Source organism: Spea bombifrons, chromosome 5 (assembly GCF_027358695.1).
Source record: "Spea bombifrons isolate aSpeBom1 chromosome 5, aSpeBom1.2.pri, whole genome shotgun sequence".
Taxonomy (NCBI): Eukaryota; Metazoa; Chordata; class Amphibia; order Anura; family Pelobatidae; genus Spea; species Spea bombifrons.
In genome coordinates, this window is record NC_071091.1 from 42,197,510 (window position 1) to 42,222,673 (window position 25,164).

Consider the following 25,164-nt stretch of genomic DNA (forward strand, 5'->3'; position numbering starts at 1 on the left):
ATTAGGTATAATTCTGCATTGTCTAACAACTTATTACGAAGATTAATTTTTTTTTAAACTTTTTCTCCATTCGTCTATAGTGTCTTTGATTATATAATTTTTTATTTCACTAACTTTACGACCTACATTTTGCTCAAATTGCCACATGTATGCTGATAAATGTTTATTATCTGTCATATATTTCTCCAACTTAAACCAAGATTGATCATAATTTATATATAGTTGTAAATTATATATATATGTAATAAAAGACATGCTTCATATGCAGTTTCTATTCGGGTATGGTTTATACCTCCTCTATTCATTTTTTTGTCAAATATTTACCGTATTTGCTCGATTATAAGACGAGGTTTTTTTCAGAGCAAATGCTCTGAAAAATACCCCTCGTCTTATAATCGGGGTCGTCTTCTAATCAGACCTCAAATAGAGGTCTGATTAGGAGACTAAGATCCAGATCCCCCGCACCGCTGCAGGGGACCTGGATCCTCCTGTCGTCACCCCCCCCACACTTACCGGTGCTTCCGGAGGTGAAGTTGGCAGCGGGGGTTTGTATGCGTCCGTCGCAAATACCTTCCCCGACTGTCAGAGATCAGAGTTCCAGAGTTCCTGATCTCTGGCAGCCGGGGAAGGTATTTGCGATGGACGCATACAAACCCGCGCTGCCAACTCCACCTCCTCCCGGTTGCCGCGGAATGAGACGTCAACCAGCTGCCCCGGCAATACAGCAGGAAATTGGAAGCACCGGTAAGTAAGTGTGTGTGTGTGTGTGTGTGTGTGTGTAGGGCATTTCTGGAATGCCTTACACCCCTATATGCCACTCTGGCACTTAGGGGGTTAAAAGGCATATTATGGGGCAGAGTGGCATATCGGGAGGTATAAGGCATTTCAGGAGGCAGAGTGGCGTTAAGGGGGCATTTAATAGTGCACTCTGCCTCCTGAAATGCCTTATACCTCCCTATATGCCACTCTGCCCCATAATATGCCTTTTAACCCCCTAAATGCCAGAGTGGCATGTAGGGGTATAAGGCATTTCTGGAGGCAGAGTGCTCTATATAATGCCTTTTAACTCCCTTAATGCCACTCTGCCTCCTGGAATGCCTTATACCTCCCTATATGCCACTCTGCCCCATAATATGCATTTTAACCCCCTAAATGCCAGAATGGGATATAGGGGTATAAGGCATTTCTGGAGGCAGAGTGGCATATAGGGGGTCAAAAGGCATACCATGGGGCACAGTGGCATATAGAGGGTTAAAAGGCATATCATGGGCCACAGTGCCATATTGGTGTGGCAAGCCTGGGGGCAGATGTGCGTAACTGGGGGGCAGGTTGGAAAATACAAGGAAATAAAAACAAAAAAAATATTTTTCTCAATCATAGCTTTTATTAAAAAAAATAGTTTACATGAATTAACATTTACTGGTAAAACTTTTTTCCTTTAGGGTCGTCTTATATTCAGGCTTTTTCTTTTTTTCCTAAGTTAATATTCAGATTTTGGGGGGTCGTCTTATAATCGAGCAAATACGGTAATTCCTAGCCTCAACAGCTTCCCTTTATTAATAAATTTATTTATACTGGATAGTAACATATACAACCAGGGTCTCAGAACTTTTAAAGGCATATGTCGAAACAGATACGTCCATTTAGGAAGTATGAATGCGTTAACTACGTTTATTCTTCCGATCCATAATTAATGAGTATTCTTCCATTTTTTTCAATGTATAATTAGTTGCAGTTAGGAGAGTTATAAAATGTCTTTCTACCATATCTTCTATTTTTACTGTAATTTTTATTCCTAGGTAATTTAGTTCTGATAACTTCCAGCTAAAGTTATGTTCTTGTTGTATTATTTTTTTAATTTGTGTTGAAGTATTTAATGATATAATTTCAGATTTTCCTGTATTCAATTTATAATTCGAGAGTTCTGAATAATTTTTTATCGTTGTCATTAAGGCTTAATTGATTCTTCAGGGTCCTCCACTGTTATAAGAACATTGTCAGCATACATGCATAATTTTAATTCTTCCTCTGCAAATCGAAAGCCTGAGATTTTTTCATTATTTCTTATATCAATAGCTAAAATCTCCATAGACCGTATATATAACAAAGGTGATAGTGGGCATCCTTGTCGAGTACCATTTTTCAAATAAAACCAATCAGCCTTAATATTTTGTCCAATTGTTCTCGTTGAAGGTTTGGAGTAGAGTGCCTGAATTGCTGATAGGAAGTGACCATCAAAAGCCTGAATCGATTGGAACATAAAGTCCCAGCTCACCCGATCGAAGGCTTTTTCTGCGTCAAGTGCTATTAAGCACAATGGTTTGTTTTCTAAATGTGCACAGTCTAGGACAGGGCTTGACAAATTTGTTGTGAATCTAGGCACCAGGTAAAAAAGTTAGGAGCGAGGATTTTTTTAAACTAACAGTTGGTCAGGAGTGATCTGATCATCATCAGCCCACTTACTAAACTCACAGCATTTGACCTGGAAGCACCCTGGACTTTCAGGTCAGTGCTGTTTTTTTTTTTAATTTAATAATTTTTTTTAACCCTTTCAATGCTGATGTTCCATTGAAGCACAGCATTGACTGATATTTAGTCCCCACAAGCTTGTGGGGACAAATGTTAACCCCTGCAATGCCACGAATGTGTCATACACAATTGTGGCATTGAAGGGGTTAACGCTGCACTGTCGCTCTCAGGGAGCGATCAGGCAGCAGGGGGGTGTTGGGGCTGCTCTCCACACTCACGGGGAGACCAAAGAACCCTCTCCCCTGTCCCTGAAGCTGCCTCTGGCACCTGGGACTCAAATTACTGGTCTATAGACCAGCCATTGCAGGGGGAGTCTCTCTGATGACTGCTGTAGGCTTCCATGCCTACAGGAATCATCAAAGGGCTTGTGGGGGCTCGTTTTGCTGTTGCTGGTCTGTCTGGGCTTCCAGGCAGACCACCAGCAGCAGAGCCCCTTACAAAACGGGAATTAACCCCTAAATGCCGCGATCGCGGCATTGAAGGGGTTAACGCTGCACTGTCGCTCTCATGGAGCGATCAGGCAGCTGGGGGGTGTTGTGTCAACACACAACCCCCTTCCCTGAAGCTGCCTGTGGCAGCTGAAAACGCGATTGCTGGTTTTGCAGCAACCGTGTTTTCAGCCTACAGGCTCACTCCGTGGGAGTGATCTCAGGCTCGGGGGCGGGCTCGGAGTGGCTGTGCTGTCTGCCCAGACTCCTGGGCCGATAGCAGCAGCAGCACCCCGTGTGGTGACTCAGCCTCTTACATCCACAATTTTTCCTGTATGTAAGAGGCTGACAAAACCTAGGCGCCAGAACAAAATTCTCTGTCGCCATGGCGACCTGGCGCCTGGGATTTGTCGAGCCCTGGTCTAGGATATCAATAGCTCGCCTAATATTATCATATGCATGTCTCTGTGGAACAAAGCCTATTTGATCGGGATGTATCAAAGTTGTTATTACCGATTTCAATCTTCCTGCTAAGATCATTGCATAAATCTTCATGTCAACATTAATGAGCGAGATCGGTCTATAATTTCTAACGTCTTCTGCATTTTTATTGTTTTTAAGTATTGGGAGTATATTAGCTCTTAAAAGTTCTTCCGGAGCTTCACCTTGTTTACTAATTTCATTGAACATAGCTGTTAATATTTTGTAGATGGTTTCCACTTAAATGTGTCTTTAACCCCTTCAATCCCCTAAAGACGTACCGGGACGTCCAAAAAACGCCCACTAAGAAACCCCTATGGACCCCTATGGACGTCCCGCCGCACGGGAGATCATTTGACAGCCTGTACTCCCCCCTGGCAGCAGAAGCCAGCGTCGCCCCAAATGAAACATAGGTCTACTAAAGCAAAATGTGAAAATGTCACGTTTGGAATCTATAACGCGCATGGTCCTGTTTGTGCCCTGTAATGTCCAGAAAACCCCAAAAAAACTAGGCATGTGGGATATTTCTGTAATCAGGAGAGGCAGCTGAACAATTTAGGATAGATTTCTCTGCCGTAACACATACCCTGTACAAAAAATCCTAAGAATACTACAAAATACTAAGATGCGTTCGTGAAAAAAGTGCAGGAATTAATTTCTGTGGCCACCTTTGACAGTGATTGGTGGCCAAATACCTGCATGTAGAGTGCCCAAATACCCCTGATAGGATAGCCTGGATTGTCTGCTTTACAGAAATATATACCTTTGTGGGTGTTTTTGTTTTATTTGTTTAAAATTAGAGTTGCAGTCCCATCATACGTAATGTAAAAATTTAACGGCTTTGTATAAAGTAATGTACACCTTTATAGTAGGGCTGCAACTAACGATTATTTTCATAATCGATTAGTTGGCCGATTATTTTGTCGATTAATCGGATAAAAAAAATGAATGTACATTTTTAATTTATTTAAAATAATTTAATAAACAAATGATGTTAAATACAAACAGCAGAATAAAAAAACTTTGATAAAATGCATTTCTTGTCTTTATTTCCCAACCAGCCCCCCCAATTTATGCACATTTGAGCCCAGGCTTGCCACGCTGCCTCCCACACATGCCACGCTGCCTCCCACACATGCCACTCCACGCTGCCTCCCACACATGCCACTCCAGACTGCCTCCCGCATATGCCACTCCACGCTGCCTCCCGCATATGCCACTCCACGCTGCCTCCCGCATATGCCACTCCACGCTGCCTCCCGCATATGCCACTCCACGCTGCCTGCCACGTAAGCCACTCCACGCTGCCTGCCACGTAAGCTACTCCACGCTGCCTGCCACGTAAGCCACTCCACGCTGCCTGCCACGTAAGCCACTCCACGCTGTCTGCCACGTAAGCCACTCCACGCTGCCTGCCACGCAAGCCACTCCACGCTGCCTGCCACATACGCCACTCCACGCTGCCTCCCGCATATGCCACTCCACGCTGCCTGCCACATAGGCCACTCCACGCTGCCTGCCACATAGGCCACTCCACGCTGCCTGCCACATATGCCACGCTGCCTGCCACATATGCCACGCTGCCTGCCACATATGCCACGCTGCCTGCCACATATGCCACGCTGCCTGCCACATATGCCACTCCACGCTGCCTGCCACATATGCCACGCTGCCTGCCACATATGCCACTCCACGCTGCCTCCCACATATACCACTCCACGCTGCCTCCCACATATACCACTCCACTCTACCCCCACATATGCCACTGTGCCTGATATGCCTTATACCCCCGATACACCACTCCATCCTCCCCAGACATGCCACCCTGCCCTCCCCACATATGCCTTATATACCGTATATGCCTTATACCCCCAGATATGTCACTCCATCCTCCCCAGATATGCCTTATACCCCCCCTAGATATCTCATAGTGCCCTCATAGATTCACAGACCTGTTCACAGCACACTGACACCATACTTTTATAAATAAGTACTGGGTTAATCTTCACTGCCCTCAGGATTTAGATTCCCTTTAGTCTGCCCCCCTTTACCTCTAACTGCGCCTTAAGTTAACTTTATTAAATTAATTAAATTAACCCTCAGTCCTCATCATTAAATTAACCCTAAACACCCCATTAACCATAACTACCCCTAAATTAGCTCTAAATACCCCATCAAACACAACTACCCTAAACACACCATTAACCACAGCATCCCCTAAATTAACCCTAAAGACCCCCATCAACCACAACAGCCCCTAAATTAACCCTAAACACCCCATTAACCACAACTGCCTCAAATTAACCCCAAACACCCCATTAACCACAGCTGCTCCTATATTAACCCTAAACACCCCATTAACCATAGCTGCCCCTAAATTAACCCTAAACACCCCATTAACCATAGCTGCCCCTAAATTAACCCTAAACACCCCATTAACCATAACTGCCCCTAAATTAACCCCCACCTCCCCTAACTTTCAGCAGCCCAAATATTAATTTTATACTTAGTTAGATGAGTGTCACAGCCATGTGGTTCTGGCCTTCTGGGAGAAGGAAGGGGCGGGGCCAGTTGTCACATTGATTACAGGGAGGGACTGGTAAGTAGGAGCTGCTGCTGTGAGTCAGACTAAACGGATTATATAATGAGGGGTATTTTCAGAGCGTTTGCTCTGAAAAAACCCTCATTTTATAATCGATAAAAATCGATTCAACTAATCGATAATGAAATTCGTTGGCAACGATTTTCATTATCGATTATTATCGATTTTATCGATTAGTTGTTGCAGCCCTACCTTATAGTATGTTGCCTATATGTGCTGGGAAAATATGGAAAATCTATATAAATTAGGTATTTCTGAAATCAGGACACCTGAATTGATAAATCTGGATGGAATTTTCTGTCTCTTTACCTAATTTTGTGAGGATTCAGAGGGAAAATGTAAAAAAACTTAGATGTTTTTTTAAAATTTTTGCTAGTTTTTACTAAATTTCTAATTCTAAATTTTCAGCTAATCATCCAATTATGGTATCAAAAGAAAGCTCTATCTCTCCTTGAAAAAACAATATATAGTTTATATGGGTACACTATTCACAGGAAAAGAGAATCAACGCTGAACTAACAGCGCAAAAATAGCAAAATTGCTCCGGGCTTTGAGGTACCAAAAACCCCTGGGATTGAAGGGGTTAAATTTCCTAATAAAATGATACTATATTGTTAGATAGACAGGTGTGTGTATATGACACTTATGCATTTTAAACATATTGGTCAGAAGGGAAACTGTTTTTTTTTTTTTGTTACCAAATATAGACGTATTGAAAAATCTAGAGCCCATATCTTTACATCTTCACGGTAAATTATTGTATTATATTAAATGTTGTAATATATTATAGAGGGAGATGTGTGACACATCTGTATGTAAACATTGATTCAATGGGAGATTTTGATTTTATCCTATATGGAATGTTGAAAAATATTACTTTCTTTAAATGTCCACAGTGAACTCATACCGTAGTATAATATATTATAGATGGGGTTATGTGTGAGGTTAACACAATGTAAATATATTACAAATATATCCACTGGGAGATTTTTCCAGTCAATTGGACTGATATTTGATTTTCTATACCTTTTTAAAACGTTATAGTAAAGTTATACTATTGTATGGGGATATGTGTTACAACTCTGCCTAAGGTTAACCATAGTTTCATTTATGACTATTTCTAATACTATTTCAAACAAAAAAAACTTTTGACGGCTTGACCACTGATAAGTGAACTGAATAGCACTGATACTCTTGTTATCATGGCACCTGCCAGCGAGTAGGATATAGTATGCAGCAAGTGAACATTTTGTCTTCAAGGTTGATGTGTTAAAAGCAGGAAAAATTGGCAAGTGACTTTGACAAGGGATGCACATGGGAGGGGCAAAGGCTAGCCCGTGTGAGCTGTGCGTAGCTGCAGACCAGGATGCGCCTTCAATGGGCACATAAGCATAAGAACTGGACCACGTAGCAATGGAAGGTGGACTGGTCTGATGAATCACATTTTCTCACCTAAAGGAACTTTTTCTAACGTCTTGGTGCCGATACCACAGCACACCTCCAGAGGTCAAGTGGAGTCCATACGTCGCCAGGTCAGGGCTGTTTTGGCGGCAAAAGGGGGACCTACACAATATTAGGCAGGTGGTCATAATGTTATGGCTGATTGGTGTAAGCAGGAATATAATTGAATGTAGATACTTGAAAAGTTTGTCAGGGTTGTAGTGGGAGCTTAGAACAAGAGATGCTCTTCCCTGGACCCCCTATCAAGTGGTCTGCTGTGGTAAATAGGCAGGACCCTCCTTGGTATAGGTGGAAGCACAGGGATGCAAAAGTAAAGGCATGAGTAGCAGACAAAATCAGGAACCATTCAAAAGGTCAAGGCAGGCAGCAATAGTGAGCTAGAGAGTCAAGCAGTGGTCAAGGGTAAAGGCAAATAGGGTAATCCAGAAGACAGACAAGAGGTCAAATACTGGGTAATCCAAAGGATATACTGTAAAAAGGAGGCTAGATCTGGAGTCTGAGGACTCACTGGAACCCTGGAACCATGAGAAAGATGCCTGAGGGTTTTTTATAGTGCAACAGGTGTCCATTCCTCCCCTGCCTTGATTGAGGACTTTCCACAATACATCCCTCTGCTAGCTTGATCCCAGGCCATTGGAGGTCTCTCCCCAAGTGTAAACTTTATCCTGCGGCTTCGGCCTACTCCACAATTGTGTGCAGCAAGGGTCGAAGTATTTTTTATTTTTTTTTGCATTATTTTCAAAACATATAGGTTTGTAACGGTAATCACAAATAAAACAATTACCCAGAATCCAGAATTTCAGGTATTTAACTGAAAGGTTTTAGGCTCTTATTATGCAACCTTTGTCCACCAGTGTTTGTAAATTATAATTTTTCTGTGTTTTTGTTTTCCTCAAAAATGCTTTTGGGTTGGGTAGCATATTTTTGCACAGGTTGTATGCAGATGCCCCCAAAAAATGCCAAAATGTATCAGCTGCCCTGTCAGATTACAGAAATACTCCACATGTATAGGTTATTGTATACATTTTCTTTGAAATCTACAGGGTACACTACAATACACACCTATTTCATTGCATGACATATAAAGAGTTAAATGACATAATACACTATACAAACATTTTATTTTTATATTTTGAAGGAGCTGCCCGGGGGTTAGGGGATGTGTTTGTAAATGTGTGCCTGTGTAGTGTATATGTGATTTACAAGGGCAAGGGGACAAGGTGCTGATGGCAGCCTTTCACTTTTCTGGTACGTCTGCTTTTGTGGACTACAACTACCAGCAGGCAACATAATGGCACATTTTTGTTTACTTTTTTAAATTTTTGTTGGCAAGGTAGCGGTCAAAGTAGTCTGTCTGCTTAATGCATTGATCAATTTTTTTCTTTGTTCTATTATTTATAGAACAAAGAAAAAAATTGATCAATGCAGAAAAGTTAGACACATTTTATTTATTTATTTTATTTAGTTATTTACTAAATAAAATAAATAAATAAAATGTGTCTAACTTTTCTGAGCTTGCTAATCTGGAGCACACACTACACATGAACGAAGCATCTTTTTTACTTTGAATGTGAGGCTTTTATTCTTAAAGTAAGTCTTATGTCGCCACATGAGGACTGTTGTGGTTGTGAGGCAGACACTTGCTGCGTTATTCAGGATATTCCATGCCATCATAATAGTTCTTGGGCACTTATTTTCATGACTGCATGGAACATCATGAAGTTTTTAAGGGGTTAACATTTCAGCACAACTTTTTTTGGTAATCATTGACTGGTTATTAGTGCATTGTTTCTATCTAGTGTTGCAAATTTTATATATTATATTTAAAATTAGGATTAATACAGGACGGGGAGTAGCATTGCCAGAAGGAAAGGGGTCAGTGTATGTGTCTGACAAGGTTGTGCATTTTCATCATTGGCACACTGCCGGTACTTGAACTGAACTATGTGCTACTAGAGCTTTAAAACGTGTAAAGTTAGTGGTTCCAGATATATCGTGTGGCTAGGGGCTGCCACTGATCACTGGTTGCATTGTACATGCTGTCACCAGTGATGCCCCTGGTGTTCTGGTGCACAATGGGCTGCTTATATGGGAGATCTCTTCAACCAGCCTACCTACGCTACATAGGGTTCATTAAAAGATTGTGTGCATCATGGCTTAAAGGTGTGCAGTGTTTTTTAACGCATTCTGGGTGGCTACTGTACTTCATTTTTTAAGAATAGTTGTCATATAGTGACATATTGTATTACATTTGTCAACATCCCAAAGGCTTCCATTTATTTCCCACCATGTGGAATTAATTCTATTTCTTGCAGGGGTTGTGAATACAATAACCAAACTCACCAAGTCATGTGCCCTGAGACTTACAGTTGACAACCTTTATTTGATTCTGACTGATAAAGTGGCAAATGGAGGAGTAAGCATGTGGTGTGAGTTAAGTCAAGTAAGTACTTTCATAATAAACTCTCAGCCAACTGTTCCTTCATACGCATTTTAGAAAGCAACAAACATTACCGTATTTGCTCGATTATAAGACGACCCCCAAAAATCTGTATCAATTTAGGAAAAAAAGAAAAAGCCTGAATATAAGACAACCCTTTAGGAAAAAAGTTTTACCAGTAAATGTTAATTCATGTAAACTATTTTTTTTTTTTTTAAATAAAAGCTATGACTGAGAAAAATATTTAGTTTTTATGCCACTTTTGTGCCCCATGATATGCCTTTTAACCCTCTATATGCCACTGTGCACCGGTGCGGGGAACTCTGATCTCTGACAGCTGGGGGAAGGTCTGCGCGATGGACGCAGACGACCCCAGCTGCTAACCGCACCTCTTTCTGGCTGCAGCGGAAGCTGTCTATGCGAATCGCGTAGACGTCTACCCGCTGCCCCAGCTACACACCGGGGAGTCAGAAGCACTGGTATGTTTGGGGGGAAGTTAAATGGGGGCATAAGACAGCAGGATCCAGGTCCCCTGCAGCACTGCGGGGGATCTGGATCTTAGTCTCATAGTCAGACCTATTTGAGGTCTGATTATAAGACGAGTGGTATTTTTCAGAGCATTTTCTCTGAAAAAACCCATCTTATAATCGAGCAAATACGGTATTCTGTCCGATTAAATTTTGCTATGAGAATGCTTGTGATCTGAATTTATTTATTTGTTGGAGAATATTCTAGCAATATGAAATCTGAATTCAAGGAGAAGGATATTACGTTGTATGGTACATTGCATGGATTTTGCAATCCACATTGTGATCACATTGGAGGTGGTTATAGGTAAATATCTGATAAGCTTTGATAGCAGAAAGTCCAGATATATTACTGCTAGCGATACACCGATATATCTGTGGACGAAACATATCGGCCGGAAAGGCCATTATCGGCAAAATGCCGAAATAAAAAAAAAATTGTCCGCAGGGGCCAGGCTGCTTGCCTGTGTGTTGGTCGCATAGTGTGTGAGTCACGTGAATACACATCACACGGCTCTGCTCTGTTCTTTCTACCTCCCCGGATGGGGGCGGGCGCAAGAGAAGTTGTTCGCACAGACTGCAAGCAACACAGAGGGAAGCAGCAGCCCCTGCAGAAGTATGCGAGTAAGAGATCTGCAGTTCAGGAAAGGGGGTGGGTGTATCAGTAGCAAGTATGTGTGATTAAGGGAATGAAGTATATGAACGTGTGTGTGTGTGTGTGTGTGTGTGTGTGTGTGTGTGTGTGTGTGTGTGGTGGTGGTGGGGGGAATAGCATGACACAGGGAGGCTGTAATTGCACTCCTATCATGGCCAAGTTCCAGCATGTACTGGCTTCCTGGGCATGATAGGGGTGTGATTAGGGCTGCAACTAGCGATTATTTTCATAATTGATTAGTTGGCCGATTTTATTTTTTCAATTAATCGGAAAAAAAATGTAAATTTTTCATTTATTTAAAATAATTTAATAAAGAAAGTAACCTGTTAAAAACAAATGGCAGAATAAAAAACTTCTTGTTTTTCTTGTTTTTTTTTCTTGTTTTTATTTCCCACACTGCCTCCCAGATATGCCACACTGCCCTTCCCACATATGCCTTATACCCTCTTATATGTCACTCTGTCCTCCCTAGGTATGCCGTATACCCCCTGATATACCATAGTGCACTCATAGATTTGCAGACTCGTTCACAGACGCAATACTTTTATAAATAAATAGACGTTAATCTTCACTGCCCCCAGGATTTAGAGTCCCCTCAGTTTGCCCCCCTTTACCTCCCAACTGCACCTTAAATTAACCTTATTAAAATAATAAAATTAACCCTCAGTCCTCAGCATTAAATTAATCTTGAAGAGAAGACCCCATTAACCATAACTGCCCCTAAATTAACCCTAAACACCCCTTCAACCACAACTGCCCCTAAATTAACCCTAAACACCTCATCAACCACAACTGGCCCTAATTTAACCCTGAAGACCCCATCAACCACAACTGCCCCTAAATTAACCCCAAACACCCCATTAACTATAACTGCCCCTAAATTAACCCCCACCTCCCCTAACTTTCAGCAGCCCAAATATAAATTCTGTACTCAGTTAGATGAGTGTCACAGCCATGTGGATGCAATAGGAAATGGGCGGGGCCAATCAGCAGTTTGGCCCCGCCCCTTTCTTTCTCCCTGTTCCTCCCTGCAGTAACTGCCGATTGGCCTTGCCCCTTTCTTTCTCCGGCAGTGATTGCAGGGAGGGACTGGTAAGTGGGAACTGCTGTGAGTCACTGAATGAAACGGATTATAAAATGAGGGTTATTTTTCAGAGTGTTTGCTTTGAAAAAACCCTCATTTTATAATCTATAAAAATCGATTCAACTGATCCATAATGAAATTCGTTTGTGTGTGTGTATATATATATATATATATATATATATATATATATATATATATGTAAAAGAGTGAAGCCGTATTAGTCCAGTAGACACGATGTCAAAAAATAGAGTATTGCAGAGTATGCGGTGATACCTTTTTTATTGGACTAACATAATATTAATTATTAGTATTAGTATTAATTATTAGTATTAATAGTATTACACATTTATATTATTAGAGCCTGTGACTAGCTTAGTGCACCGACATTTTTTTCCCCCCTGTTTGCACATATTTGAGGTTGTTGGCTCCTCATCAGTCTGGTTGCAGCTTGCTGTCCAGGGGTCAATGGGGAGGAGGTTTAATTGCACCTCCCCCAACACATTAATAAGGTTTTGGTGTCAGTATAAACTGCTTTGTGTGTCCACTATGTAGGAGGTGAGAATAGGTTCTCACCCTATTGAGAGTGTGCCTTGACGTGGCGGGTGAGCTTAATTATGCTTTGGCCAATTCATATAACCAAAACCTCTCATTTATATTATGTTTATATATTTGTTGCCAACTTTATTAGGGTAAGAAGCGCAGACAGTTTTTGTTTTTTGTATAATATTAAAAAAACAAGCTTTCGAGAGTTATCCTCCCTTCATCAGGTCTGAAGCAATACTAATCAACATGATAGAGGTTACAACTAGGGCTGCAACTAACGATTATTTTCATAATCGATTAGTTTGCCGATTTTATTTTGTCGATTAATCAGATAAAAAAACGAATGTAAATTTTTCATTTATTTAAAATAATTTAATAAACAAATGATGTTAAATACAAACAGCAGAATAAAAAAAACTTTGATAAAATGCATTTCTTGTCTTTATTTCCCAACCAGCCCCCCCAATTGATGCACATTTGAGCCCAGGCTTGCCACACTGCCTCCCCGACATGCCACGCTGCCTCCCACATATACCACTCCACGCTGCCTCCCACATATACCACTCCACGCTGCCTCCCACACACCACTCCACGCTGCCTCCCACACACCACTCCACGCTGCCTCCCACACATACCACTCCACGCTGCCTCCCAGACATGCCACTCCACGCTGCCTCCCACACATACCGCTCCACGCTGCCTCCCACACATACCGCTCCACGCTGCCTCCCACACATACCGCTCCACGCTGCCTCCCACACATACCACTCCACGCTGCCTCCCACACATACCACTCCACGCTGCCTCCCACATATGCCACTCCACCCCCACATATGCCACCGTGCCTGATACGCCTTATACCCCCTGATACACCACTCCATCCTCCCCAGACATGCCACGCTGCCCTCCCCACATATTCCTTATATACCGTATATGCCTTATACCCCCAGATATGTCACTCCATCCTCCCCAGGTATGCCACACTGCCTCCCAGACATGCCACGCTGCCCTCCCCACAAATGGCACTCCACTCTACCCCCAGATATGCCACTGTGGCCCCAGATATGCCTTATACACCCTGATACACCACTCCGTCCTCCCCAGACATGCCACACTGCCCTCCCCACATATGCCTTATACCCCCAGATATGTCACTCCATCCTCCCCAGATATGCCTTATACCCCCCAGATATCTCATAGTCCCCTCATAGAGTCACAGACCCGTTCACAGCACACTGACACCATACTTTTATAAATAAGTACTGGGTTAATCTTCACTGCCCCCAGGATTTAGATTCCCCTTAGTTTGATCCCCTTTATGTCTAACTGCACCTTAAGTTAACTTTATTAAATTAATCAAATTAACCCTCAGTCCTCATCATTAAATTAACCCTAAACACCCCATTAACCATAACTACCCCTAAATTAACTCTAAATACCCCATCAAAACAACTACCCTAAATTAACCCTAAACACCCCATTAACCATAACTGCCCCTAAATTAACCCTAAAGACCCTGTCAACCACAACAGCCCCTAAATTAACCCTAAACACACCATTAACCACAACTGCCTCAAATTAACCCCAAACACCCCATTAACCACAGCTGCTCCTAAATTAACCCTAAACACCCCATTAACCATAGCTGCCCCTAAATTAACCCTAAACACCCTATTAACCATAACTGCCCCCAAAACACCCCATTAACCATAGCTCCCCTAAACACCCCATTATCCATAAGTGCCCCTAAAATAACCCTAAACACCCCATTAACCATAACTGCCCCTAAATTAACCCCCACCTCCCCTTACTTTCAGCAGCCCAAATATTAATTTTATACTTGGTTAGATGAGTGTCACAGCCATGTGGTTCTGGCCTTCTGGGAGAAGGAAGGGGCGGGGCCAGTTGTCACAGTGATTACAGGGAGGGACTGGTAAGTAGGAGCTGCTGCTGTGAGTCACTCAAACGGATTATATAATGAGGGGTATTTTTCAGAAAAAACCCTCATTTTATAATCGATTCAACTAATCGATAATGAAATTCGTTGGCAACGAATTTCATTATCGATTATTATCGATTTTATCGATTAGTTGTTGCAGCCCTAGTTACAACTTAAAACAAGTGATGGTATAAGAGAAGGGGGGGGTTGAGTGGGGTGTCGTAAATAATAGGTCTGGAGGTGAGAAATGCAGAGAGGTAGAGAGATAACCCAGGGACAGAACAAATAAATTTAGGGAAACCAATAACCACAGTAAAACATCAAAGATAACAGCAATTAGACATTGGATGACTAGATGAAGTTCATACGAAGTTCTGGTAGTGTGTAAGGAAACCAGAATCCACATTAAGTCCCTCTTTTATGGTGTTAAAATGTGTAATCATTTTCATCTCAAATGTTTTTCTTTCCTGAGAGTCTCTGAAATTTCCTTTGAGTACTTTAATTTTTAGGTTTTGGATGGAGTGATTGTTCTGTGTGAAATGATGTCCTACCGGGGTGCAATATTTTTCTTCCTCATGGTTTTTGATGGAGCTTCGGTGCAGGTTCATTCTAAGGTGCAGCTTAAGCCCAGTTTCTCCAATGTAGCACCCTTTGTCACATGCAGAGCATTGTATCATGTACACCACGTTTGCCGATGTACATGAGTAAGAATCTTTGCTGTATGTTTTGTTGTTGTGACTGGCTGTGTTACTGTCACATATATGTTGGCAAAGTTTGCAGCGGGATTTGTTACATGGTACAGTGACATTCTGTATATGCTCCTGTTCTGGGGCCAGTTTGCTGCGCACTAATCTTTTCCTTAGGTTTGGTGGTTGTTTGAATGCCAATATTGGGGGCTGAGGGAATATTTTTTTAAGTATGGGGTCTTCTGAGAATATCAGCTGTAGGTCTTGCGGATTTCCTCAAGAGTTGGGTTGTAGGTAACTACCAGAGGGATCCTGCTTGTGTTATCCTTTTTTTTGTATTCTAGAAGCCTTTCCCGTGGCGTTCTTACAGCAGATTTAATTTTTTTGGATATAGTTTTTTCCTTGTAGCCCTTCTTCTGAAATGACTCTGCCAGCGCGCCCAGGTGTTTGTCTCTGTCCTGAGTGTCAGAGCAGATACGGTGGTATCTTATGACTTGGCTGTAAATGACACCTTGTTTAGTGTGTTTGGGTTGAAAGCTTGAATTGTGAAGGTAGCTGTACCTGTCTGTGGGTTTTCGATACACGGAAGAGTGAAGAAAGCCAGAGGTGACAGTTATAGTGCAGTCCAGGAAGCTCACACTGTGTTTTGAGAAATTCATTTTGAGTTTTATAGATGGGTGGAATGAATTGAAAGATTCGTGGAATTTTAAAAGGTTTTCTTCTCCTTCTGTCCATATTATGAAGATGTCGTCGATGTAACGGTAATAATTATGCGGTTTGTGGGGGTGAGTGGCTAGGAATCTCTGTTCCAAGTCAGCCATGAAAAGGTTGGCATATTGCGGTTACATTTTGGTGCCCATGGCTGTCCCGGTCATTTGTAGGTAGTTAGTGTCATAGAACTTGAAGTAGTTGTGTGCCAGTATAAATTCTATGAGCCTGGCGATGGTTTCACTTTGTTGTGTTGCATTGCTGGAGGAGAGGAATTTGATGCAGGCCTCAATACCATCTTTATGGGGAATGTTGCTATATAAAGACTCCACATCCATCCACATCCATGGTTGCAAGTTTTAAGTTGTAACCTCTATCATGTTGATTAGTATTGCTTCAGACCTGATGAAGGGAGGATAACTCTCGAAAGCTTGTCTTTTTAATATTATGTTAGTCCAATAAAAAAGGTATCACCGCATACTCTGCAATACTCTATTTTTTGACATTGTGTATATATGTATATATATATATATATATATATATATATATATATATATATATATATATATATAATATTGCTATTGCATTTTATTGTCCAATTTTGGTGCGTTACTTATTTTTAATAGAAGTGGTTTTTTTTTTGTTTTTTTTTTTTGTTTCGACCAAGTGAATGCTGAATTTTTGATTTCGGACCAGAATTTTCATTTCGGTGCATCCCTAATTACTGCTTTATAGGTGCAAGGATGCGCAAACTTGTGGTGTTGTGCTTTTGTCCATTGCTTTATAACTGTGCTTTCACTTGTGAACTCATTCAAGATTGTGTCTTTCCAATTAAGGGTAACTTCTTTGATGAATATCAGATGGAAGGAGTGTCTGCAGAACAAAATGAAATATATCTAGAGTTGGTTCCTGAGAATCTTTCTCGAGCATTGAAAATGGCACAGAATGCCAAAACTGTTAAAATCAAACTGACGAACAAGCAATCACCGTGTCTTACAGTGGCGGTAGAATTGGTAAGATAATTAAATGAATACTCCTTTGATGTTCAGTGCTAAAAACATAAATTCATTTTTATATCTGCACTTTTTTTAACCAAATATACACGGGGTAGGATGCTTGATATTTATATTGGTGAAAATGAGTCTGAGATTTGTTTAATGGACAAGAGATCTTGTTTGTATCTCATGCTAGTTAAACATCTGGAAAACATACAAATTAAATCAATTTTTACAAAGGTATCACAACAGGCTGTTTGGATGCTTAACTCAGAGTTTGGTAGCAGGATATCCTTCTACCAGGGTCCAAAGTGTGACAATGACAGTCCTCGTTATAGAATGCCAAGAATAGCAGGAGTTTGTATCTAGGAGATTTTTACAGGAAAAAAATTTACACCGCTCACAGCAAACAACTAAACAGGCACAGGAAGCCAACAAGAAAATTCACCATGAACAAGATTGTTTAGATTGGGGCAGACACTTTCTTCATTGATTTTGGCAGAAATTGAAAATTGTTTTATTGATACATAGGAACGTAGAATTTCATGGCATATAAGAAATACAGTCCTGAAATCAGTCTCCTTTTCTGTTCCGAATAGCTGTATGCCTAACCTATACATTTTAAAGTCTTACATTATTAATCTCTACCAACCTCTAAGTAAAGTAAAAACATCCTTACGTTATATCTAAACCTCTGATCCTCTAGTTTTGGATTATAACCTCTACGGGAACCCTACGGGGTACTGTAGAAATTGGGCGATACTTATGTGGAAAGGCCCCGTACACTCCACTACCCCGGCGGGTAAAAGACTTCAGAAGAGGTAACCTTTAAACAGGTTCCTTTAAGAAGCTTACTGCATTTCTTTAACTCCCCTGCACCACCTAGGAAGGTTGGTCCGCTAGGAACAGACACAGCACAGCTCCAGCATGATGCCGAACAGACTTCCGGTTTCGGTGTGTGTCACTTTTGGCGCGACGGTGTAATGTGTTTTAGTTATGACTCCTGGGCCTGGTCACGACAGGGTTAATTAGCTAAGTATATAACTTGTAAGTTAGGCGTCGGACTTCAACATGTACAGATCACTGTGCCGAATAGATAAACTCACAAGCACATAACATGGCGAATGACCTCTGTTTAAAGTGCCTGGCCAGCACCATAGAATAGAGGTCCAGCCTGCGTCTCAGAACAGAAGCTAGAGATAACACCACAACGTAAAGACACACGCCCCTGGAAGATTCTGGAAAGTCTCCACAATGGCTAGAAAAACCCATGGCAGCGACCTAGTCTTTGAAGCCTCACCTGCTGTGTTTCAAGAATGTGCACGGGCAGCCCAAGAAGGATGCAGCGATCCTTGCCTCAGAGACAAGTGGCTATTCGAAAAGACTGTTATGAGGGGTTTTCAAGTCCCCACTGAGTTGCAAGTTAATCGGCTAGAGGGTGATAAATACTTGGCTCTGTGTATACACATATACATACATATAAGTTTACACACATAATTATTTTCTATCTGCTGTAGTAAGAGTTCTATATTAACCCCTTTGTGACAAAGGCTGATTTTATTTTTTGTACCCTTCGTGACAATGGCCGTTTTAAAATTTCTGCACTGCTTGCGTTTAGCTGTAATTTTCTTCTTTTCTCATTTACTGAACCCACACAAGTTATATATTGTTTTTTTCAAGACAAGAAGGGATTTCTTTAGATGACATTGTTTTGATTGTATCTTATTTACCGTATATTCCGGCGTATAAGACGACTGGGCATATAAGACGACCCCCAACTTTTCCACTTAAAATATAGAGTTTGGGCAATACTCGCCGTATAAGGCTACCCCTCTACCCAGCATACAACAACCAGCCAATCACGGCAAGCGATGTACCTTACCGGTGATTGGCTGGTTGTTATACAGACATATACATACATACACTGCCCTTACACACACACACACACACACACACACACACACACACACACACACACACACACACACACACACACATATATATATATATATATATAATCTCTACATACTCACACACGCCTGCCCATACATACACATTTATACACTGCCCTCACCACACACCCCTGCCTTTACACACACACATATATATAAATATATACATGTCACATGACACCCCAATATGTGTTCAGCAACATCTCCCGAGTACAGTGATACCACATGCATGGGTTTGTCGTTTTTTGGGGAAATTAGAAGGTCACATTTGGAATGTGTGCATTTTTCTAATTGGAAATTAGATGTGTGGCCATCCCCCCCCCCCCCTGTGTTAATTGGGACATTGTTGAACCCGGCCAATTCAATTTACCCCATCAAATCATACATTTTTTAAAAGTAGACACCCCATGGGCATTTAATATTCCAGTATTTTAACGCTTTCCATGTGAGAATTGTTTTAAGCTAATTTGCTAATTTTAGGACTTGCTCACAAAAATATTTTATATATACCGTATTGGCTCGGATATAGGCCGCCCCCGTATATAGGCCGCACCCTAAAAGTTTGGTGCTTTTTTAAAGAAAAAGTTTTTTTCTTTAAAAAAGCACCAAAAAAAACATGCTGCCACTCTGCCCCCCCCGAGATATGCTGCCACTGTCCTCCCTCCCCGAGATATGCTACCACTGTCCTCCCTCCCCGAGATATGCTACCACTGTCCTCCCCCCCGAGATATGCTGCCACTGTCCTCCTCCTCCCCCCACCGAGATATGCTGCCACTGTCCTCCTCCTCCCCCCACCGAGATATGCTGCCACTGTCCTCCTCTGCGCCCCCCCCCTACTTACCGGAGCAGACTCCCGGGTGTCTTGCGGGGCCGGCGGGGGACATCTATGCAATACGCGTATACATCTGTGAAAGCTGGGCTCCATTGACTTGCATGGTTGAATACAGTACCTGTATTCAACCTGCAATTGGAGCCAGAGTTCTCTAGAGGGTCTGGAGACCATCTAGCGAACTTTTTCAACTTGATTGTTTTTTTTTTTTTTACAGGCCGGCTGCTATCTTGCGGATGGCGAAAATCACTCGCAGTAGCAGCTGTGGCTACTCTCCGGAGCGGTCACACCCCGTCCTGGAGTAAGCGTTTGGTGTCGCTGAATGCCTCCTGATCGAGGCATTTCAGCAACACCATTGAAAAACAGCTTTTTGGCAGAAACCTGGAGGAAATTATGGAGTCTAAAACAGCCGAGAAAAATTGGTTGCCCCAAAGAAGAGTGCCACCTCACTTTAGGTCCACCACCTTCCGACCTTACAAGAATAAGGTGTCATGTGGACTGGGTAGAGAAGATTATCAATCCTTTCTTTACAGATCATACAGAGGAAGAAATCAGAGAGGCAGAAGAAGAGATAGAGAGTACAAGATTGACTACAAGCAGACCCAATTGGGGGGGGGCTGACACAGTTCTTCTGACATTGGACAGAGATTACTTCAAACCCATGGATTCTAAGCATAATCAGTCAGGGTTACATGATGGAATTCAATCATCGACCTACTTAGTTTCCTCATTTCTCAGCCCCCAAAGGATTCTCAAAAACTTCTTGGTCTGTACCTAACTGTTCAGGAGTTCATAAGAAAGGGTGCTTTGATCCCAATACCCCTCCTCCAAGGGGAAAATGTACCTACTCCCACGGTTTTGTGGTACAAAAGCCTTCAGGGAAATACAGGCTAATAATAAACCTATGCTTGGTGCAGGTGCATCACTAATTACAGGTTCCGTATGTAGACCTTGAAATCAACTGCAGAGATCCTTTCACCGGGAGACTACATGGCATCAATAGATCTACAAGATGCTAGCCTCCATATTCCAATCTACAAGAAACATTCAACAATTCCTTCGTCTCGCTTATCCATCAAATCAAGGGATTCGACATTTTCAGTTTCAGGCCCTACCTATTGGAGTGGCATCTGCACCACTGATCTTTACCAAGGAATAGGAAGGTTCGGTAGAACGGTTGAACTTGATGGACTTAGGTCTTTTTTAACCTTATGAACTATAAGTTTCAATAACTGTAAGGTCATGTTGGCGGTCTCTGTGTTTCTCAGGCAACAAGGCATAAAAGTAATCCCGTATTTAGACGACTGGCTGATTGCAGCACCCTATGAAGTCCTACCACAGTCTCGCCTGACAATGAGACCCTGAGCACTGGGATCGATAATATACCACAACGAAAATCTTTAACATTTTTCATTATCGATTAGTTGAATCGATTTTATTGAATATAATATGAGTGTTTTTTCAGAGCAAATGCTCTGAAAAATACCCCTCGTTTTATAATCTGACCTCAAATAGAGGTCGGATTATAACACTAAAATCCAGATCCCCGCATCACTGCAGGGGACCTGGATCCTCCTCCCTGACTGCCGGTGAACGTCTGCTCAATGCGCGCGGGCAACCTCCACTTCTGTGCATCGCATAAACGTCCACCCGCTGCCAAAGAGGAGGATCCAGGTCCCCTTCAGCGCTGCGGGGATACTCCTCTCTGGCAGCCGATGAACGACTGAATGATGCACGCAGACAACATCCGCTACTGCCCTTTAGAGCCCTGCGCGGGACTGTTTTTTTTTATCCCGCTCCCGATGATTTTTTGACCAACCCCACCCGCTCCCGCAATGTGGGTGTTCTGCTTCCGCCATATTTGTGGCCAATCCCGCATGATCCCGCCACATTTGCATTTGCTGCACTCGTGTTGCTCCCTCACAGCATCTCTTCTTTTGCTGCGCCCAGGAACAAGGCGGAATCACGGAAAGTGACATCACATCACGTGACTCTGTTTTGTTCCTGGCGGAGCAAGAGAGGAGACACTGAAAGGGAGCAGCGAGAAGGCAGCCTTGCGGGATTACCGGGACCCGCAGGTACAGTGCCTGACCGCCTGCTCCTGCCCGCGACTTTCTTGGCGGGTCCCGCCTCCCAATGCAGTCCTCTACTGCCCTTCACTTCCGGTGGGGCTTTTATGATGGAGCACTGGCATCACATGATCTTCTGAGCACGATGATGTTTTTCAGTTAATTACGAAGAAATGGGGCTCATCCGAAATAGACCAATCCAAAACTAAGGTCAGAATTTTCCTCTCCCATAGGGCATCTAAAAGGACTAGAGGCTCTGTCACGGTCATGGGAATACAAGCTGTCTTTATGTATTTCCTCCAATTCCACTCCTTTCCAGAGTCCTAAAGAAAATAAGAGAAGGTTCTCACCCGGTGATACTCATCACTCCATACTGACCAAAGAGGGCTTTTTTTTACCGATCTCATCCAACTGGCCTGTGACAGTCCTTTCCGTCTACCTCCTCGAAAGAACTTACTTCTACAGGGTCCAGTCTGTCACCCAGATCGTCTCAAGTTTACGGCATGGATTCTGAAAGGGAAATATCGAAATCCAAAGGCTTTCTCCCAGCTGTTATCGAAACCTTGATCTCCAGCAGGATGGGTTCCACTTTCGCAAAAGATCTGGAGGACTTTCCTCTCTTGGTGCAAAGTCCACAAAGCTTCGCCATCAGATATCCACTCTGTGTTCGTTTTTCTGCAGAACGGGTTTAATAGGGGTCTAAAACCAACCACCTTGAAATTACAAGTAGCTGCACTCGGCATCTTGCTTGATTTTCGCCTAGCCGAACAACCCTGTATCTAGTTGTTTTGCAAAGGGATCTGTAGCCTAACACCTAGACATCAACCTACATTTCCCCCGTGGGATCTTAATCCTGTGTTACAACAACTGACCTCTTCCCACTTCGAACCTCTGGAAGACATTGCTTTCAAAACACTCACCCTCAAGGCAGTGCTCATAGTGGTGTTCACTTCTGCAAGAAGGATTGGTGAAATTCAAGCAATGTCAATGAAAGAACACTTCATCAGAATTCTATCAGAAGCAGTGGTGCTAAAACTACCCCCCTTAATTTGTACGGAAAGTGTTTTCCGGTTTCCATAATTGTCCTGCCTTCATTCTGTCCAGAACTAAATCCCAAAGAACAACTGCTGCACACATTAGACCTACGGAGATATACCTTATCAGAAAAGAACCTCAGAGGAAATCCAGCTGCCTGTTCATTTCCTTCTCAGAAAGGGAATTAAAGTGACCAAGACCTTGATAGGCTGCTGGATTAAAAAAGCAATATCTGAATGTAATGTCTCGCGGGTCTGGAACCTCCATCCAACTTGAGAGCTCATTCAACAAGATCCATTTCTACCTCCTGGGCTGAACTTTCATGCCTAGATCCTTCTATAATATACAAGGCTGCCACCTGAAAAAAATTCCACACATTCACTAAGCACCACAGCTTGACCTCATGGCTGCAGAAGATGCTAAGTTCAGTACTTCAACAAGCTATTATCCCACATTTAATGTGCTGGCTGCCATAAGTCTCTTCAAGACCCTAAGAAAAGCCGGAGGTAAATATTTTTTACCTGGCTAAAGGGTGAGATGTAACCACATTCTCCACCTTCAAACAACCTATGTCTACTCCTTAGACACTCTTCTGTGCTTCCCCGGAGCCGGCCATGTTCAACCAATCATCACGTTTCTCTGAATTTGATTATCCTGAATTGGAAGATAACGCGAAGAGGGAGAAGTGACAGATAAGAATTCCTTCCTTTTTCCACTTGAGGAAGTGGACGCCCTGATTGCTGCTTTTAAAGACCCTTTTTTTTTTTTTTTTTTCCTCTGGCTTCTCTAAACAGAATCCCTGCTTTCCTGTCCACCATGTTTTGTCAGACATCATAAAGCAAGAATGGAACCATCCAGAGCACAAACGTAACCTATCCAGACGTGATCTTACCTTTGATGAATAGTTTTATCGGATTGTGAAACATCTACTATTGATACAGCAGTTATGAAGGTGTCCAAGAAAACCAGATTACCCTTACTTTTCAGATCACATGGACAAAAATGTGGAAGTGTCGATGAAGAAATCTTTTGAAACGTTCTTTCCTCATTGAGGCAGTGAACCAGTTTCAAGAATTGCAAGCTCTCATCCCGGTCCCCATGGTGCAGCAAGGTCACGGAATACATTTCCCCATATTTGTGGTCTCAAAATACACAGGAGGTGGCAGCCTTATTATAGACCTACGTTTTCTGTTTTCTAAACCAGCACATCATGTATTCCAGGTTCAAAATGGAAACCGTCAGATCTACCCTGAATACCCTAGATATTTTAGATTTTATGGGTACTATAGACCTGAAGGATGCGTACGTACATGTACGTATCTCACTAGAGATACCTGCGTATCGGGAGTGGTCCATCAATATCAGACCCTTCCCTTTGGACTCACCTCAGCCCCCAGGGTCTTTTGCAAAACTTGTAGCAGTAGTGGCTGCACACTTCAGACTCCAGGACATATCAGTCATCCCGTATTGGGACGACTGGCTTGTCCGGGCTTTTTCAGTATCCTCCCTGTAGTCTCGCCTATCAACGGTCAAGCCTCATCCTAACCCAAGAAATTGTGGGTTTTTGGGCCTACTCCTGGACACGCAGTCAGGGAAAGCCTCCTTAACTCCTTCAAAGATGGAAGACATTGTGTCATTGGTCCATAAGGTCTTGTCTTCCAACAGATGCTCCATAAGAAGTTATATGTCCTTAATTTGCAAAATGGCCTCTTCCTGTTATGCAGTCACCTGGGGGGTCTCCCATCTACGGGTCCTTCAGCATGTCATCCTACACTGCTGAATCGCCGGATCGGACTGCATGCTCACGTCAGAACATCTCCTGCATGTTGGCCTTAAACAGTAGTTGTGTCAGCTTGAAGACTTTGGTCAATATCAAAAAAGGAAGTTTAACTACAGACGCAAGTTACAAGGGATGGGGAGCTACTTACCTAAACCAGTTCGTTCAAGGCTTCTGGGATCCCACCTTGAGCTCTAGATCATTTGCAGGAAAGGATGTTCTGATTTGATCAATCGATGTGTGGTGGCTTTTATAAACAAGAAAAGTGACACCAGGAGCCCTGTTCTGCTTTGCATAGCCCTCCTAAGGGGCAGAGGCTCGTTCCATTTTCCAATCCTCCGTTCATGTAGAGGGATCTATGAAAACGCACGCAGGCTTCCTAAGCAGAACGTCAGTCTGGGAGGAGAATGGGCCTTGAATTTTGA

At 42.5% G+C, this 25,164-nt stretch overlaps 1 protein-coding gene across 3 annotated transcripts in view; it reads left to right on the forward strand.

Annotated features, from left to right (window-relative positions):
• Nucleotides 1-25,164, forward strand: part of HUS1 (HUS1 checkpoint clamp component) — a 152,659-nt gene that overhangs the window by 14,791 nt on the left and 112,704 nt on the right. For all 3 annotated transcript variants that reach the window (XM_053467780.1, XM_053467781.1, XM_053467782.1), the window contains 2 exons: nt 9,816-9,943; nt 16,919-17,095. In XM_053467780.1, coding sequence (XP_053323755.1) covers nt 9,816-9,943; nt 16,919-17,095 — 305 coding nt within the window. The remainder of the gene's footprint in view (nt 1-9,815; nt 9,944-16,918; nt 17,096-25,164) is intronic.